Source organism: Oncorhynchus mykiss, chromosome 9 (assembly GCF_057628025.1).
Source record: "Oncorhynchus mykiss isolate SJ-2025 chromosome 9, ASM5762802v1, whole genome shotgun sequence".
In the NCBI taxonomy this organism is placed as follows: Eukaryota; Metazoa; Chordata; class Actinopteri; order Salmoniformes; family Salmonidae; genus Oncorhynchus; species Oncorhynchus mykiss.
In genome coordinates, this window is record NC_143030.1 from 61,501,616 (window position 1) to 61,519,569 (window position 17,954).

Sequence of the window (17,954 nt, forward strand, 5' to 3'; positions counted from 1 at the left end):
TATTTTCCTCTGTCTATAATAATCCTTACATGTTCCTCTGTCCCTTGATTGCAGGAGGTGTGTGCATCTCTCAGTCAGTGAAGATACCACGAGAACCTAAGCCTGGAGAGTTTGACAAGATCATCCGCAGACTGTCAGAGAACCCCAATGCACGGGTTGTTATTCTCTTTGCCAATGAAGATGACATTAGGTTAGTGAAGTTGACTGTTACAGGAATGAAAAAATGATTAAACTAACATACTAAATGATGCCAACAAAGTATCTCAATTTATCTGAGTTTCTGTTTTATGACGCAACATTCAGCATGTTTGCCCATTGGTTTAGATGGGGATGCACTGCGGTGTAAATGTCTGTACATTAGTATATTGTCCTCCCCACCATTGATTGAACATCCCTAAAATGAAATACACCATTTTCAGCAAGCTATATCAGCTTTATTTTCATTAGATGTGAACGGGATATGTGCCAGTTCACATTAAACACACTCAATCTAACTACATTTTGATGATATGTTCTTATTATCTAATCATTCAAGGGTTTTTCTTAATTATTGCTATTTTCTACATTTTAGAATAGTGAAAACATCAAAACTATGAAATAACACATATGGGATCATGTAGTAACCAAAAATGTGTTAAACAAATACAAAACATATTTTATATTTGAGTTTCTTCAAAATAGCCACCCTTTGGCTTGATTACAGTTTTGCACACTCTTGGCATTCTCTCAACCAGCTTCATGAGGAAGTCACCTGGAATGCATTTCAATTAACACGTTTGCCATTTAAAAGTGAATTTGTGGAATTTCTTTCCATCTTAATGCGTTTGAGCCAATCAGTTGTGTTGTGACAAGGTATGTGTGCTATAGAAAATAAAACATATATACCAAGTCCATATTATGGCAAGAACATCTAAAATAAACAAAGAGAAACAACAGTTCATCATGACTTTAACCCATTAAGGTCAGTCAATCCGGGAAATCTCCAGAAATGTTAAAGTTTCTTCAAGTGCAGTCGCAAAAACCATTGAGTGCGATGATAAAACTGGCTCTCATGAGGACCGCCTCAGGAAAGGAAGACCAAGAGTTACCTCTGCTGCAGAGGATAAGTTCATTAGAGTTAACTGCACCTCAGATTGCAGCCCAAGTAAATGCTTCACGGAGTTCAATCTCAAAATCAACTGTTCAGAGGAGACTGTGTCAATCAGGCCTTCATGGTCAAATTGCTGCAAAGAAACCACTACAAGGACACCAATAATAATAAGATAATTGTTTGGGCCAAGAAACATGAGCAATGGACAATAGACAGGTGGAAGTCTGTCCTTTGGTCTGATGAGTACAAATTTGAGATTTTTGGTTCAAACCGCTATGTCTTTATAAGACGCGGAGTAGGTGAACAGATGGTCTCCACATGTGTGGTTCCCACCGTGAAGCATGGAGGAGGAGGTGTGACTGTTGTGGGGTTGCTTTGCTGGTGACACTGTCTGTGATTGATTTAGAATTCAAGGCACACTTAACCACCATGGCTACCACAGCATTCTGCAGCGATACACCATTCCATCTGGTTTGCGCTTTGTGGGACTATCATTCGTTTTTCAACAGGACAAAGACCCAAAACACACCTCCAGGCTGTGTAAGGGCTATTTGACGAAGGAGAGAGATGGAGTGCTGCATCAGATGATTTGGCCTCCACAATCACCCAACCTCAACCCAATTGAGATGGTTTGGGATGAGATGGACCGCAGATTGAAGGAAATGCAGCCAACAAGTGCTCAGCATATGTGGGAACTCCTTCAAGACTGTTGGAAAAGCATTCCAGGAGAAGCTAGTTGAGAGAATGCCAAGAGTGTGCAAAGCTGTCATCAAAGCAAAGGGTGGCTACTTTAAAGACTTTTTTGGTTACTACATGATTCCATATGTGTTATTTCATAGTTTTGATGTCTTCACTATTATTTAAAAATGTACATGTAGAAAATAGTAAAAATAAAGAAAAACAATTGAATGAGTAGGTATGTCCAAGCTTTGGACTAATACTGGTTTTCTAGTTTACAGCAATTACCAATCAATTACCAAATTCCTCCATTCCTTTGCAGTGTTAAAAACGTTTAGTTGTCCTGAGGACTGAGGATCGTCCTGATCAGTGTCTTGGGGCAACAGCTGGTGATGTGTGTGGGTTCCATTATGTTTTACAGCACAATCAAAACCTACAGTACCTACTACTACCACAAGCATAGAATATACACTGAATGTACAAAACATTAGGAACAGCTTCCTAATATTGAGCTGCACCCCCTTTTGCCATCAGAACAGCCTCAATTTGTCGGGGCAAGATGTCGTAAGCATTCCACATGGATGTTGGCCCATGTTGACTCCAATGCTTCCCGCAGTTGTGTCAAGTTGGCTGGATGTCCTTTGGGTGGTGGACCTGAGTGGCGCAACGGTCTAAGGCACTGTATCTCAGTGCTATAGGCTTCACTACAGACCCTGGTTTTATTCCAGGCTGTATCACAACCGGCCGTGATTGGGAGTCCAATAGGGCAGCACACAATTGGCCCAGTGTTGTTCGGGTTAGGGTTAGGCCATAATTGTAAATAAGAATTTGTTCTTAACTGACCTCCCTAGTTAAATAAAGGTTAAATATTTTTTACAAATGATTGATTCACGCAGGAAACTGTTGAGCGTGAAAACCCCCAGCATCATTGTAGTTCTTGACATACTCAAACCGGTGTGCCTGGCATACCCCGTTCAAAGGCACTGAAATCTTTTGTCTTGCCGATTCACCCTCTGAATGGCCACTGAATGGCACACATACACAATCCATGTCTAAATTGTCTTCAACTCCACTCCCCCATTCAGCTGAAAAGGTGGCGCAGGGAATTCAAAAATATTATTTCGAAATATTTAACTTTCACACATTAACAAGTCCAATACCTCAAATGAAAGATAAACATCTTGTTCATCTACCCATCATGTCCGATTTTTAAAATGTTTTACTGCGAAAACACAACATATATTTATGTTAGACCACCACCAAATCAAAGGGAAAACGCAGCCATTTTTTCAAGCCAAAGATAGAGTCACAAAAGCAGGATTAGAGATAAAATGAATCACTAACCTTTTGAAAATCTTCATCAGATGACACTCATATGACATGTTACACAATACATTTATGTTTTGTTCGATAATATGCATATTTATATCCACATATCTCGGTTTACATTGACGCCATGTTCAGAACTGCCTCCAAAATATCCGGAGGAATTATAGAAAGCTACGCCAGATAACAGAAATACTCATCATAAATTTTGACTAAAGATACATGTTCTACATATAATTAAAGATACACTGGTTCTTAATGCAACCGCTGTGTCAGATTTTTTAAAAACGTTACGGAAAAAGCCTACCATGCAATAATCTGAGACGGCGCTCAGACGTAAAAGTATTTCTCCGCCATGTTGGAGTCAACAGAAATACGAAATTACAACATAAATATTCCCTTACCTTTGATGATCTCTCATCAGAATGTAGTGCAAGGAGTCCTAGTTCCACAATAAAACGTTGTTTTGTTCCATAATGTCCAATACTAGTGTCCAAGTTGTTGCATTTGCTATCACTTTCAGCTCACGTGCCCAAAAACTGACTGCTGGTCCAGGATAACTTGCACGAAAACTTCCAAAATATATATTCCAGGTCGAATAAACTGGTCAAACTAAGTAGAGAATCAATCTTCAGGATGTTATTATCATATATATCCAATAACGTTCCAACCAGATCATACGTTTTCAGTTGGAGCCAAATGGAACGGCGGTAGCACCCACAGAGAAATGTGCCACAGGAAAATGACATTCTGTCGGGACACTGACTATTTCCCCTCCCATTCGGTCAAAGTTCACAGCAAATGCTCCATTCCACTTTCTACTGAATGAGGACATCTAGTGGAAGGCGTAGGAAGTGCTACCAGATCCATATCTTGCCCCACATTCAGAATTTCACTTCTTGTTTGGAAGATTGCCTGCCCTATGAGTTCTGTTATACTCACAGACATAATTCAAACAGTTTTAGAAACTTCAGAGTGTTTTCTATCCAATAGTAATAATATTATGCATATATTAGCAATCTAGGACAGAGTAGGATGCAGTTCACTATGGGCACGCAATTAATCCAAAATGAAAATACTGCCCCCTATCCTCAACAAGTTTTAAGGGAACAGAGTTCGCTGACCTGATCAACCAATCTGTGACCTAGCCTGGAAGCAGCAGAACCCCACTCTGCCTCTCAACTCTTTAGTTGGACAGGTTAAGACAACCTCTGTAAGCTCCTGTCCTTTACATTAACTCAGATTTGCACCCTTCCACATTGACAATGCGTCTTCTGGACTCCCTGACTCATCTTTAGTGCATCTTTGACCATTCCTCTTCCTATTGGTGTGTGTGTGTGTGCGCCTGTCTGTTCAGTGTGGTAATAAAGTGTGGATTGTATCCCTGTCTCCTACTGGTCATTTACGTTCTCTTACAGGAACGCCGGGGCAGTTGCAACTATAATTGACACCTCTTTTTTGAGACCATCACATGGTTGTGCACTTTTTCACCTGTGCTTAGCTCTATTACGTTTCTTTTTATCCTAAAAAACTCCCTAGTCCTTGCTGACGACAAGCATACAGTACCCATAACACGATGCAGCCAACATCACGCTTGAAAATGTGGAAAGTGGTACTCAGTGATGTGTTTTGTTGGATTTGTCCCAAAGATAACACTTTGTTTTCAGGACATAAAGTTACATTCACTGCTCATCTGAGGGACCTTACAGATAATTGTATGTGCTGGGTACAGAGATGAGGTAGTTATTCAAAAATCACGCTAAACACTATTATTACACATAGAGTGAATCCATGCAACCTATTATGTGACTTGTTAAGCACAATTTTACTCCTTAAATTATTCAACACAGGCGTTGAATACTTATTGACTCGAGACATTTCAGCTATTAATTTTTTATTAATTTCTAAACTTTTCTAAAAATATAATTTCACTTTGACATTATCTGGTATTGTGTGTAGGCCAGTGACACAAAATGCTCATTGACTTATCCGAGCCTGATAATGGGTCTGGATATACAGTAATTACAAAAGCCAGGGGGATTTCTGCCCAGCATGCCTGCTGTACCCTTGAACCCAGTCAATGTGAGTTGGCAGCCAATTTATATATATATTTTTAATATACATACTGAGTTTACAGCACTCAGGCTAGCAGAAGGCATTTTGTCCTAAACATAAACCTTGTTGTCATGCCAACCCTTCCTCACTAAATAACCCACACCATGATGAGAACACCTGGTATTTACTGTATGTGATTAACAAGATTGTTCTGTAAATGACCTCAAGGGGGGGGGGGGGGGGGGCAAAAAGGAGCATATGACATGATACTAGAATACTGTAGGTTTTGTTACAGACATTTTATCCTGTAGAGCTATATGGGAATGCTGGGGCTCAGAATAAACCATGTTTATTCAGTGAGAGGTAGGAGTAAGGTCATTATAACTCAAACATGCATTACTCTGTCACTTCATTCTGGGTTAACTGGTGAGCCAAAGGGGTGGCAGAGTGACTCGAGATACACTGTATTGTTATTGTACCTGGCTGTTGCAGCAACTGTGTTTCCAGTACTGTGGTCCTGTTGTAGCGACTGTGTTTCTTGTACTGTGGTCCTGTTGCAGCGACTGTGTTTCCAGTACTGAGGTCCTGTTGCAGCAACTGTGTTTCCAGTACTGAGGTCCTGTTGTATTGACTGTGTTTCCAGTACTGTGGTCCTGTTGTAGCGACTGTGTTTCCAGTACTGAGGTCCTGTTGTATTGACTGTGTTTCCAGTACTGTGGTCCTGTTGTAGCAACTGTGTTTCCAGTACTGTGGTCCTGTTGCAGCAACTGTGTTTCCAGTACTGTGGTCCTGTTGTAGCAACTGTGTTTCCAGTACTGTGGTTCAAAACATGGTTATTCTTTAGTGTATTGTGCTGGTCCTAGGATCAATACACGCAATGTGTAGTTTGGCTGTTGTTAATGTCCAGTACCAACACATCGTATTTACCTAATCATCCAGCCCCATGAGTAGGTGAATCATGTATATAATTGGCAAGAATTGTACTGTATTCTCTCTTTGCCCCTCCTACAGGCGGCTTCTTCAAGCAGCTAAGAAGGACAACCAGACAGGACATTTCATATGGGTGGGTTCAGACAGCTGGGGGTCTAAGATCTCCCCCATACTCAACCAGGAGGAGATGGCAGAAGGTGCTGTTACCATTCTACCTAAACGGCAGTCCATCCGAGGTACTGATGTTATACAGAATATGATGTTCTATATTCTTTATTGTCAAATTTAAATGACACATGACAGTTGGCAGTACTGGTGATGTGAGGATGACATTTGTATCTATTTTTTGTTGTCTTTGACAATGAAATCCAAATGAAATTCAACACCCTGACATTTCCAAATAAAACACTGACATATACTGTAAACAACATCAGGATATACTGTAAGATGAAAGTAGTACTATGTGGAGGTAGTGCTGAAAAAAACTTGTTGATAAAGTAATCAGAAAATGCAATACACATATCTGCAGAAGTTCAGCAGGTGGTTCTAAATCCAACTGTGCCTCTCATTGATCTCTCTAGGGTTTGATCGCTACTTTATCAGCAGAACTTTGGACAACAACAGAAGGAATATTTGGTTTGCAGAGTTCTGGGAAAACAACTTTCAGTGCAAACTCAGTCGACATGCTCTGAAGAAAGGATCCGGCATCAAAAAGTGCACAAGTAAGAATAGAATTTCCTTGTTTACCATAACCTAGTCCCACACACACTCTGATTGTTTATGAACTGACAGATGCAATCACTAGTTGTAGTATTCCGACATGTCTTGGATGATGTGCCATTACATCTACTTTAAATACTATGGTTATTTTGTATGCAAGGGTGAGAAACATGGAGCCCAAAATGTATTCCCAGATTGCAGGGCTATATACACTTTCTGTGGTAAGTTCCAAACTCTGCCAGGAACTTTGATTAGTCAAATATCACTTCACAAGAGACTGTGTAATGCAGTGCTTGCTGAATACACAAATACAGGGTCACACCATTTAATGGGTTCAATTAAGCAGAATAGAAGAGTCAGGAACTATATTGCCGTGGAGTGTGACTACATAAATGTGGAATGTGTTTTGGAAAGTGCAATAACAACAAAATAGAATGGTTTCATTACAGTTCTTAACATGTATTTGTACTTGAAATACAGTGCCTTGCGAAAGTATTCGGCCCCCTTGAACTTTGCGACCTTTTGCCACATTTCAGGCTTCAAACATAAAGATATAAAACTGTATTTTTTTGTGAAGAATCAACAACAAGTGGGACACAATCATGAAGTGGAACGACATTTATTGGATATTTCAAACTTTTTTAACAAATCAAAAACTCAGAAATTGGGCGTGCAAAATTATTCAGCCCCTTTACTTTCAGTGCAGCAAACTCTCTCCAGAAGTTCAGTGAGGATCTCTGAATGATCCAATGTTGACCTAAATGACTAATGATGATAAATACAATCCACCTGTGTGTAATCAAGTCTCCGTATAAATGCACCTGCACTGTGATAGTCTCAGAGGTCCGTTCAAAGCGCAGAGAGCATCATGAAGAACAAGGAACACACCAGGCAGGTCCGAGATACTGTTGTGAAGAAGTTTAAAGCCGGATTTGGATACAAAAAGATTTCCCAAGCTTTAAACATCCCAAGGAGCACTGAGCAAGCGATAATATTGAAATGGAAGGAGTATCAGACCACTGCAAATCTACCAAGACCTGGCCGTCCCTCTAAACTTTCAGCTCATACAAGGAGAAGACTGATCAGAGATGCAGCCAAGAGGCCCATGATCACTCTGGATGAACTGCAGAGATCTACAGCTGAGGTGGGAGACTCTGTCCATAGGACAACAATCAGTCGTATATTGCACAAATCTGGCCTTTATGGAAGAGTGGCAAGAAGAAAGCCATTTCTTAAAGATATCCATAAAAAGTGTTGTTTAAAGTTTGCCACAAGCCACCTGGGAGACACACCAAACATGTGGAAGAAGGTGCTCTGGTCAGATGAAACCAAAATTGAACTTTTTGGCAACAATGCAAAACGTTATGTTTGGCGTAAAAGCAACACAGCTGAAGACACCATCCCCACTGTCAAACATGGTGGTGGCAGCATCATGGTTTGGGCCTGCTTTTCTTCAGCAGGGACAGGGAAGATGGTTAAAAATGATGGGAAGATGGATGGAGCCAAATACAGGACCATTCTGGAAGAAAACCTGATGGAGTCTGCAAAAGACCTGAGACTGGGACGGAGATTTGTCTTCCAACAAGACAATGATCTAAAACATAAAGCAAAATCTACAATGGAATGGTTCAAAAATAAAAATATCCAGGTGTTAGAATGGCCAAGTCAAAGTCCAGACCTGAATCCAATCGAGAATCTGTGGAAAGAACTGAAAACTGCTGTTCACAAATGCTCTCCATCCAACCTCACTGAGCTCGAGCTGTTTTGCAAGGAGGAATGGGAAAAAAATGTCAGTCTCTCGATGTGCAAAACTGATAGAGACATACCCCAAGCGACTTACAGCTGTAATCGCAGCAAAAGGTGGCGCTACAAAGTATTAACTTAAGGGGGCTGAATAATTTTGCACGCCCAATTTTTCCGTTTTTGATTTGTTAAAAAAGTTTGAAATATCCAATAAATGTCGTTCCACTTCATGATTGTGTCCCACTTGTTGTTGATTCTTCACAAAAAAATACAGTTTTATATCTTTATGTTTGAAGCCTGAAATGTGACACAAGGTCGCAAAGTTCAAGTGGGCCGAATACTTTCGCAAGGCACTGTATACATTTATAACCCTTCTCCTACAGCGTTATGTATTTGCAGAGATGTAGGCTACTGTAATATGAGCTATGGTCCTTTTTGGGAAATGCAATGTGTTTGAGTAAAGGGTATGATACTCTTGTTCCATTAGACATGATTAAATGTTCCCATGACTCCCCGTCGCCAAGTTCAATCTGCACTGCAGTACAATAGCAATCACCAAAACTGGGCCATTACACAAGTTGAAAACATAATCAATAGCAAATCCAATCAGCATATTAGAGACAAGCTCCCAGGTCATTAAAATCAGTGGGCACTCCAAGCCTGACTGTCTTTCATTTCCCTGTACAGACAACACAATATGCAGGATTCTAATCAGTCCAGACTGGACTGATTCTTGTATTAGTTGGATTGTGATGTGCTGATGATTGATTCCTTCCTATGCGTTAATGTTTCAAGCTTTCATCAGCTTGCTATGATAGTTACCAGGATGGGTTTCCTCGCAGCCATTGCCTAATGCCATTATATCACAATGCTATAAATCAGGGGCCCGAGAACTATTTGCTGTGAAGACAGTGTATTAAAACAGAAGATGTGTTGTCTCCACTTTTCTACAGGTTCAGTTCTGTGTGATCAAATCGAATCCAGGGTGGTTTGAGAAACATTGCCTGAGTCATTAGTTGTGTTCAGATCCATGTTTCTAAAAAAAATACTCTCCTTAGTTCATTTATGAGGCGGGAACTACTGTAGAGCTTGTGTGCCTACCTGATGTAAGACCTGAATTTGATAACTTAATGTATGGTTATTCAACAAAATATTTGATGGGTATTCAACCTGGTAGTTTTTGCTAGTGATATTATGAATATCGCTATAACGGAGACGCTCAGAGTCGAGAAGCAGGAGGTGAGTTTAGCAATATAATGAACATGGAACAATACAAGACAAGAGTTGCGTCTAGACATGAAACACACAGTCAATACTGCCTGGGGAATGGAACTAAGGGAGTGACAGATATATGTAGTCAGGGGTTCATCAGGGGTTCATCCTCTCCACCGGCCCAATAAACTGAGGCCTATACCCAGAAGTGAGGCTGACAATGACCCTGAGCTTCTACATGAAAGCTCTCCATACAGTTAACCCACTGTTCCTAGGCCGTCATTGTAAATAAGATTTTGTTCTTATCTGACTTGCCTATTAAAAGTGAAGGTTAAATAAAAAATTATCCATCTGGCCCTGCGTCCTTGTGAATGTTAACCTTTTTTAAAGGTCTTACATTGGCTACAGTTAGCGAGATCACACAGACTTCTGGAACATCTGGTGCTCTCATGCATGGTTCAGTTGCTTTCCTTCAAGAGAGAATAGAAGGCATTTAGCTATTCTGGAAGGCTTGCGTCATTGGGCAGCACGTGACTGGGTTTCTCTTTGTAATCCGCGATAGTTTGCAAGCCCAGTCACATCCGACGAGCATCAGAGCCAGCATAGTAGGATTCGATCTTAGTCCTCTATTTACTTTTTGACTATTTGATGGCTCGTCGGACGTCGTAGCGTGTTTTCTTATAAGCATCAGGATTAGTGTCCCGTCCTTGAAATAGGCCTCTCAGTGAGAATGCCACCTGTAATCCGTCGTCGATGCACTTATTAATTGAGCTGGTGACTGATGTGATAAACTCTACAATCAGATGAATCCCAGAACATATTCCAGTCTGTGAAACAGTCTGGTAGCTTATCATTCACTTCATAAGACCACTTCTGTATGGAGTGCGTCACTGCTACTTCCCATTTGATTGTTTTGCTTTTAAGCAGGTTTCAGAAGGATAGAGTCATGCACTCAAGACCACCACTCACAATACTGTACACATAGCACACTCCAAGAACCACAACATACCACATACATCATCAACATGTGAGTACCTAATTTACAATTCAAATTAATGGTGATTAGTTTTCTAAATTGGATAAAGGAAGAGAACAAATGTAAGCTCTTTGTTTATTTTTAGCTCATTTAGCAAAATGTTGAGGAGCTTAACAATTATGCAATATTTATTCATCATGAATGAGATTTCCCGTCTTGGCTCCAACATGTCACAGGGGGCCTGAAGAAATCCAGGAGAATAATAATGAAAGTGCATTAGTATTATCACAACATTAGTCAATTAATCCAAGACTCAACTGTAAGGGTTTCTGCACATGACAATGCCTTAGGGATGCTCTCAAACAGACAATCCTCCTAAATTTCAAGAGAGGATAGTATTCACTTTGTGTTTACCCATACCTTTCATCAGTTGTCATGGTGGCAGCTCTTGAGCTAAATTGCTGCAGATTTGTTTTCCTGCAGTGAGTGGCCCCAGGAGCACTGTAATTTTCTACAGGAAAGAGTTATATTTACATTTACATCATTTAGCAGACGCTCCTCCCTCACTCTCTCTCTCTATTTATAATATTTCAGGGGCACGTTTTGCAATACGATTGTGCTGGACCTCTGTAAAATGATCGATTTGCTCTAATAGACAACATAAAAATTTGAATTAAAATCTGAAATGAGAGCTTGCCCAATCATCGAATTTGAGGGAAGTGGGAACAAGGAGTATTCTCTTGTGATTTACTGCTAAATAGATGTTTACAAATCAACCCCCTGCTAATGCTAACTGCGGATGTTACTGTAAATATGTAACCGAGGAAGTTGGGACTGTAAAGCATTCCATTTAATTTCATAAGAAACTCCAGGGACGGGTAGTTATGGAGACTGATACCTAAGTGTACCCCCCCAGAAGTTTAGGATTGTAGTATTGGTGGATTGTATGTATAATGAACAACACAACAAAAGAAGGGTAATTATGAGTCACATATACAGTATCAACCACTTACAAGTGCACCTCAGCTGGAGGTACTGATACTAAAATGTTAGGTTTTAGTACCTTTCCTCTCATCCATTAGGATGGTGACTCCAGACTGAAAGGCCTAATCCCCGGAGTCTGGATGTATAATTCAGATCCAACCACTGGTCTCAGACCAAATTTCATTGCTTGTACCTTCTGGCCCAGGGCCTATGTTTACGTTGTAGGTGACAACTACCTCAACCTGTAGGTCCCTATATTGCTCAATGTGTCCATGGCCAGATCGTGAGAATGGCAGATAGGTCATAAGATAAGCCAATAAGTACTTTAATTCCACATATTGATAATGGAGTGGAATTTTCAGACAGCAAGAGCAAGTGTCTCGCCATCCGAATAGAAGTACTATCTGGACGGGTGTCATTAAACTAGATTAAAGGAAATTGCTCTTTGATTATTAAGCTGATTTTGAAAATCACAGGCAATAACTTGCCAAGACTGCCACAGTCAGAAATAAGGAGGTCCAGAGCAACATGAGAAGGCTCTTAGTGAAAATTATATTTATATGAGAGCAGTAAATGTAAACATTTTAATTTGATTTGATTCACAAAGTCTCTTCTGAACAGTTGATGTTGAGATGTGTCTGTTACATGACCTCTGTGACGCATTTCTTTGGGCTGCAATCTGAGGTGCAGTTAACTCTAATAAACTTATCCTCTGCGGCAGAGGTAACTCTGGGTCTTCTTTTCCTGTGGCGGTCCTCATGAGAGCCAGTTTCATCACAGCGCTTGATGGTTCTTGCGACTGCAATTGAAGAAACTTTCAAAGTTCTTCCAGATTGACCTTCATGTCATAAAGTAGTGATAGACTGTAATTTCCCTTTGCTTATTTGAGCTGTTCTTGCCATAATATGGACTTGGTCTTTTACCAAATAGGGCTATCTTCTGTATACCCCCCCCCCTACTTTGTCATAACACAACTGATTGGCTCAAAAGCATTAAGCATTAAGAAATTCCACCAATTAACTTGTAACAAGGCACACCTGTTAATTGAAATTTATTCCAGGTGACTACCACATGAAGCTGGTTGAGAGAATGCAAAGAGTGTGCAAAGCTGTCATCAAGGCAAAGGGTGGCTACTTTGAAGAATCTCAAATATAAAATATGTTTTGATTTGTTTAACACTTTTTTGGTTACTTCATTATTACATGTATGTTATTTCATAGTTTTGATGTCTTCACTATTATTTAAAAATGTAGAAAATAGTAAAAAATAAAGAAAAACCTTTGAATGAGTAGGTGTGTCCAAACTTTTGACTGCTACTATAAGTCGAAAAATGGATGTAGCAGCTAAGGATTGCCCCTTTAACAGGCAGTGACCTTCAAACAGCAGAACTATTTGTCAATTTGAACGTGATCCATTAACTTGCCCCAAGAAAATGTATTCTGTCCACTGTTCCGTGAATGTCCTGGAAAATCATTTCCTTGTCCCGCGTTTGGGCTTATTAGATGTGGTCACCTTAATTCCACCTGCTGCTACAACATGTTAACACCATCTTTTCACATATGAGGAGAGTAACATTATTTCAACACAATCATGCAATTCCAAATGTGAATGTGAGCATTTCACAAGTGAAAATCTAATTTCCAATTTCAAATGTAAGAAATCACGAGTAAAAATCTCATTTGCAGTTTCACATGTGAAAACCTTTGCAAGCTTACATGTTAAAAACAATCACTTGTGGAAGTTTTTCACATGTCAAACTGTAAATGTGATTTAGATTTTTGCAATTCCACATGTGAAAGGGAGAATTTCATATCCGATTTTCACATGTGAAAGTTTTAAACATGTGAAACGGCAAATTTCACATGTGAAACTGCAATTCACACTTGAGGTGAAAAATAGGTTATTCTCCTCACATGTGAAAAGGTGGTTTTACTCTAGCTCAAAGAGGTTTCAAATAATGAGACCAAATTGTATGATGTCACGCCCTGGCCATAGAGAGGCTTATTATTCTCTATTTTGGTTAGGCCAGGGTGTGACTAGGGTGGGCATTCTGTGTTCTTTTTTCTATGTTTTTGGCCGGGTATGGTTCTCAATCAGGGACAGCTGTCTGTCGTTGTCTCTGATTGACACCATACTTAGGTAGCCTTTTCCCACCTGTATTTTGTGGGTAATTATTTTTCCGTGTGTGTTTGTGTGCACCTCGGTTGCGTCACGTTTTCAATTTTTTTTATTTTTATTTATTTATTTTTTGCTGTTTACTTGTTTGTTTTTTGGTTGTTTCGGTTTCACTTTCATTAAAAGATGTGGAACTACATGCACGCTGCGCCATGGTCAATTTATGACAGGGAGTTTGAGAATAGCGAGCGTGACAGTTGAGCTCCAACAGTGGGACCAGATACAGTCCATCACACAACCATGTCTTATCTAGCCAACATATTACAGGCTAACCTAAAGAAACAAAGCCATTCTCGGTCATGGCTGATCACCTGATACAGTATGTGAGAATGGGGACAAATTGGAAACAAACAAACATCTATTTCGTGAGCAATTGAATCTGTGCACATTGGCGTGGCATGATATTTTCCTCAGATTATCTCTGCATGGACAATAATGAAGAATGCTCAACTGTCAATGGGAGTTCTAATAGACCGGTTTGCTCTGTGAAACCATGGACCCCTGAGACCATGGCTTTATCGTGCAGGACACTGTGCATTGTCACACATGTTCAATACAGCCATTTTCTGGTGAGATCACCTCACAGGTCTGACGAATTTAGGATGACTTTGCTGTCCCATTTTGATTCTACAACACCTTGACTCATTGCATTTCACATTATTATCATTATTCCAATTTGAGCACATACAGTATGTATGTCACAGTTTGTTAATTCAGATAGTGTGTTACCTTTATCAGCCTTTAGTGCGTTACCTTTATCAGCCTGTGGCATTTCTTTGCTAAAGCAACGTTTTTGGTAAATAATGTGCCTGGAACACCCAGAGCTCTGGGACTAGGGAACGTGCAGCTCTGTCAGGTGCGATGCTTGTCGCTGACCAGTGCTTAATTTGGGCTGGATCCTGCCAGACCAGGATCCGGCACCTCTCCTTTTTGGACTGTTTTGTTCCGGGACTTATTTGACTGGATCGGGTACCTCTCATGGCATGAAAAATAATTGTAACTTTTTGCAATGTAAAAATTCTAATAAAAGCGATCAAAGTTAAATCAAAGTTGCCTCTTCCTACCCCCCCACAACATTTTAACCTATGCTTGAGGCCAACGCATGGCTGTGTGTGAAGCACACCTTTGTCTGTCACAGAACCGGAAGGAGATACACTTTCTATGATCTCTCTCTCTCCCTCTCTCTGCTCTGATAGACATGAATGAGCCTGCATCTCACCTCTCCAGCATTTATTTCCTTATAGAATCATAGCCATGGGAAGGGCTCTCAAATACATTTGAGAGTTACTGCTGTCTGTTCAGAAATAAATGAAATCAATCATAATGGCCTACTACACCATGAGAAAGAATGTACATTTAGCCACAGAGGATCAAAAGCTTATTTAAAAAAAATCTTTGCCTAGCTGTGGAGTGTAGACCAATAACAAGGAATAGCCTACAGTCGGGAACACGCTGCAAATCTGTCAGTGAACAAACAGCATGCAGACAAAACAGGCCTTTTGCAATATTTCGAAGACAATCGCTGGGAACACAGGTTGGAAAGCAAATGGCTCCTGCTGAAAAGAGAAGACTCTAATATGTCTGCTGAAGGCTACCAAAATATTTGATTAACTTCCAAACAGAGAGAGGGGCTTTTGGCACGAGCACATCGGCTATCACCAGCGAGTGAGCTGGCCATCATTGGGTGAGTCAGTGAAACTGGAAAGCATTTTTAGTACAATAATTTCCTCCTCATATTGTAGTCTACAATATGTCTCCACACACCTAGGCCTAGGCTATTGATGGATTCAAGACAAGATCATTTTTATTGATCTCAGATTCTCAGTATGTCAGTGTCAAAGTACAGTAGCCTGGCATTTCAGTCTTTGTGTGATATTATGGTGACGACTGGGAACTTGGATAAAAACGAAGTTGAATCATGGCGTCAGTGATCTTCAGGACGGAAAGTTGGAGCTCTGAGTTCCCGGCTTGGAATTCTGATTTGGGTACCCATTCAAAACAAAATTTCCCAGTCTGAGCAATTTTTTTCCTGAGTTCCCAGTTGTCTTGAAAGCACTGATGTTGGAAGTCAGAGATTTCCCAGTTCCGAGTTCCCATGTTTTGAAGTTGGCATTAAAAAAGATTATGCCAAAGTCTCCAGTCATGTAAAATGATGTAGATGAAATGCGTTCATAAAAGGCCACATTTTTCCCGGACCCCAGGCCACAAATTGTTTTCTCCATGTGTGCTACTTCTGCAAATGCCTCTACTCTACTGCTCTATGCCACTATGCAAATGCGATGATATGCATGGAATGCGTTACTTTAAAAGTTATATTTTTTTTGGTACTGGTGCTCACATTTCGCTTCGGCACCTCCTGATTTACAAAATAAGCACTGTCGTTGACGTCAGTCCAAGGTGAGGCCTCCTTTCAGGGAGCAGTGAAGAGTCAAGCAAACATGACTGACTAACTGACTGACTCACTCTGTTGCTCACCATCCCAGTGGACATGAGTCATCAAGGCCAGCAGAAGGAGGAGAATAAGGAGAGTTATGTGTTGGTTATTTGATTGAGTGGCTGAGGCCACGCTCTCGCTGAAACGTCGCTTCCATGATCAAGCAATGTTTATATATATATTTGGGTTTGGTGCATCTTTTTGTCCCTTGACTCACAACATTTGTCACTGATGTGACAGGTCAAAAATAAACCCTTCCTCAGAAGAAAAAAATGGCAATGAGCTTGTTTTCTACAGTCTGAAACCCAATGTCCATGATTGCAGCCACCATTTGAATTGCGGTCAGCAATTCAGCCTTTCTACTTGTAACCACCACAGCACAATAACTGAACATGCACACTCTTTCACAGGCCATTGATCGCAACAGTTTCCTACAGCCAGGGTGAGTTCACTACATGACTGGAAATGTATTTTCAGGAGATGATGACAGGAACTGTAGTCTGTCTGTTTTGAGCATAGGGAGAGGAGGCCAATTCTCTTTAATGAGAGGAAATAATCACCCTGCTATATGATAGCCTACATTAAAGCCAGTGCAGTGGTTGCACCAGCTCACTTGAACTTACAAGAGCCTTTCATGTTCAATTAAGTGCAGGGTTCCAAATATACTTGTGGAAAGAGCAGAGAGTGACTCCCAACTGCCATTATGCACAACTGAAGTCACCCATATACCACGCTTGAGTTAGCTCTACTCTTGAACATGTAATGTTCCCCATGAAATGATGTGTCAGGTGAATGGTTGGGTTTCTGATGGTTGGATTCTTTTGCCTGCTGCGTCTTTACACAATTTCAGTGTTTAAACAACACACAACGATATATTTCTCCTTCTGGGACAAAAGTCAGTCATTTAGAGTCAAAAGAAGCAATTTCAAACTGACACTTTCTTGGGAAAGAAAGTCTACCACTAATGATTACTGACAAACAGTGTAAATCCACATCAGAAGGCAATGGGCATTACCTATTGCTCAAACAGGGAGAACACATAAATGCGTTTCTGCCTTAGCGTCAGTGGAGTCGGCACTCATCAAAGTCAGTCGACAGTCTAATTATTATTCTGTAGTTGTGTTTTGAAGCTTAATGCTTTCAACTAGCACTGCTTGTATGGAATGGCCTTTAATGTCAAATTAGCCCGAAATGTTTTAAGAAGAAACACCAAAGGAATTATGTTAGACATTAATTTCATACAGTATCTTACTGTCAAGAGTTTACTAGTCAAGTCCATAACAGGAGTAAAGCCTCTGGCATTAGTCGATGACAACCTCTAACTCTTCAATGGAATGAAGGGTATGTAAAAACAGTACAAGACAGAAAAGATGCTACATACAGTGGGGAGAACAAGTATTTGATACACTGCCAATTTGCAGGTTTCCTACTTACAAAGCATGTAGAGGTCTGTAATTGTTATCATAGGTACACTTCAACTGTGAGAGACGGAATCTAAAACAAAAATCCAGAAAATCACATTGTATGATTTTTAAGTAATTAATTTACTTTAGATTCCGTCTCTCACAGTTGAAGTGTACCTATGATAACAATTACAGACCTCTACATGCTTTGTAAGTGGGGAAAACCTG

General features: G+C 40.3%; 1 protein-coding gene across 1 annotated transcript in view; it reads left to right on the top strand.

The window, feature by feature from the left end:
* LOC110531212 (metabotropic glutamate receptor 4-like) overlaps nt 1–17,954 on the top strand; it is a 108,781-nt gene that overhangs the window by 67,215 nt on the left and 23,612 nt on the right. The window contains exons 2-4 of the mRNA XM_090185814.1: nt 55–190; nt 6,161–6,315; nt 6,661–6,801. Of these exons, the coding sequence (XP_090041940.1) occupies nt 55–190; nt 6,161–6,315; nt 6,661–6,801 (432 nt within the window). The remainder of the gene's footprint in view (nt 1–54; nt 191–6,160; nt 6,316–6,660; nt 6,802–17,954) is intronic.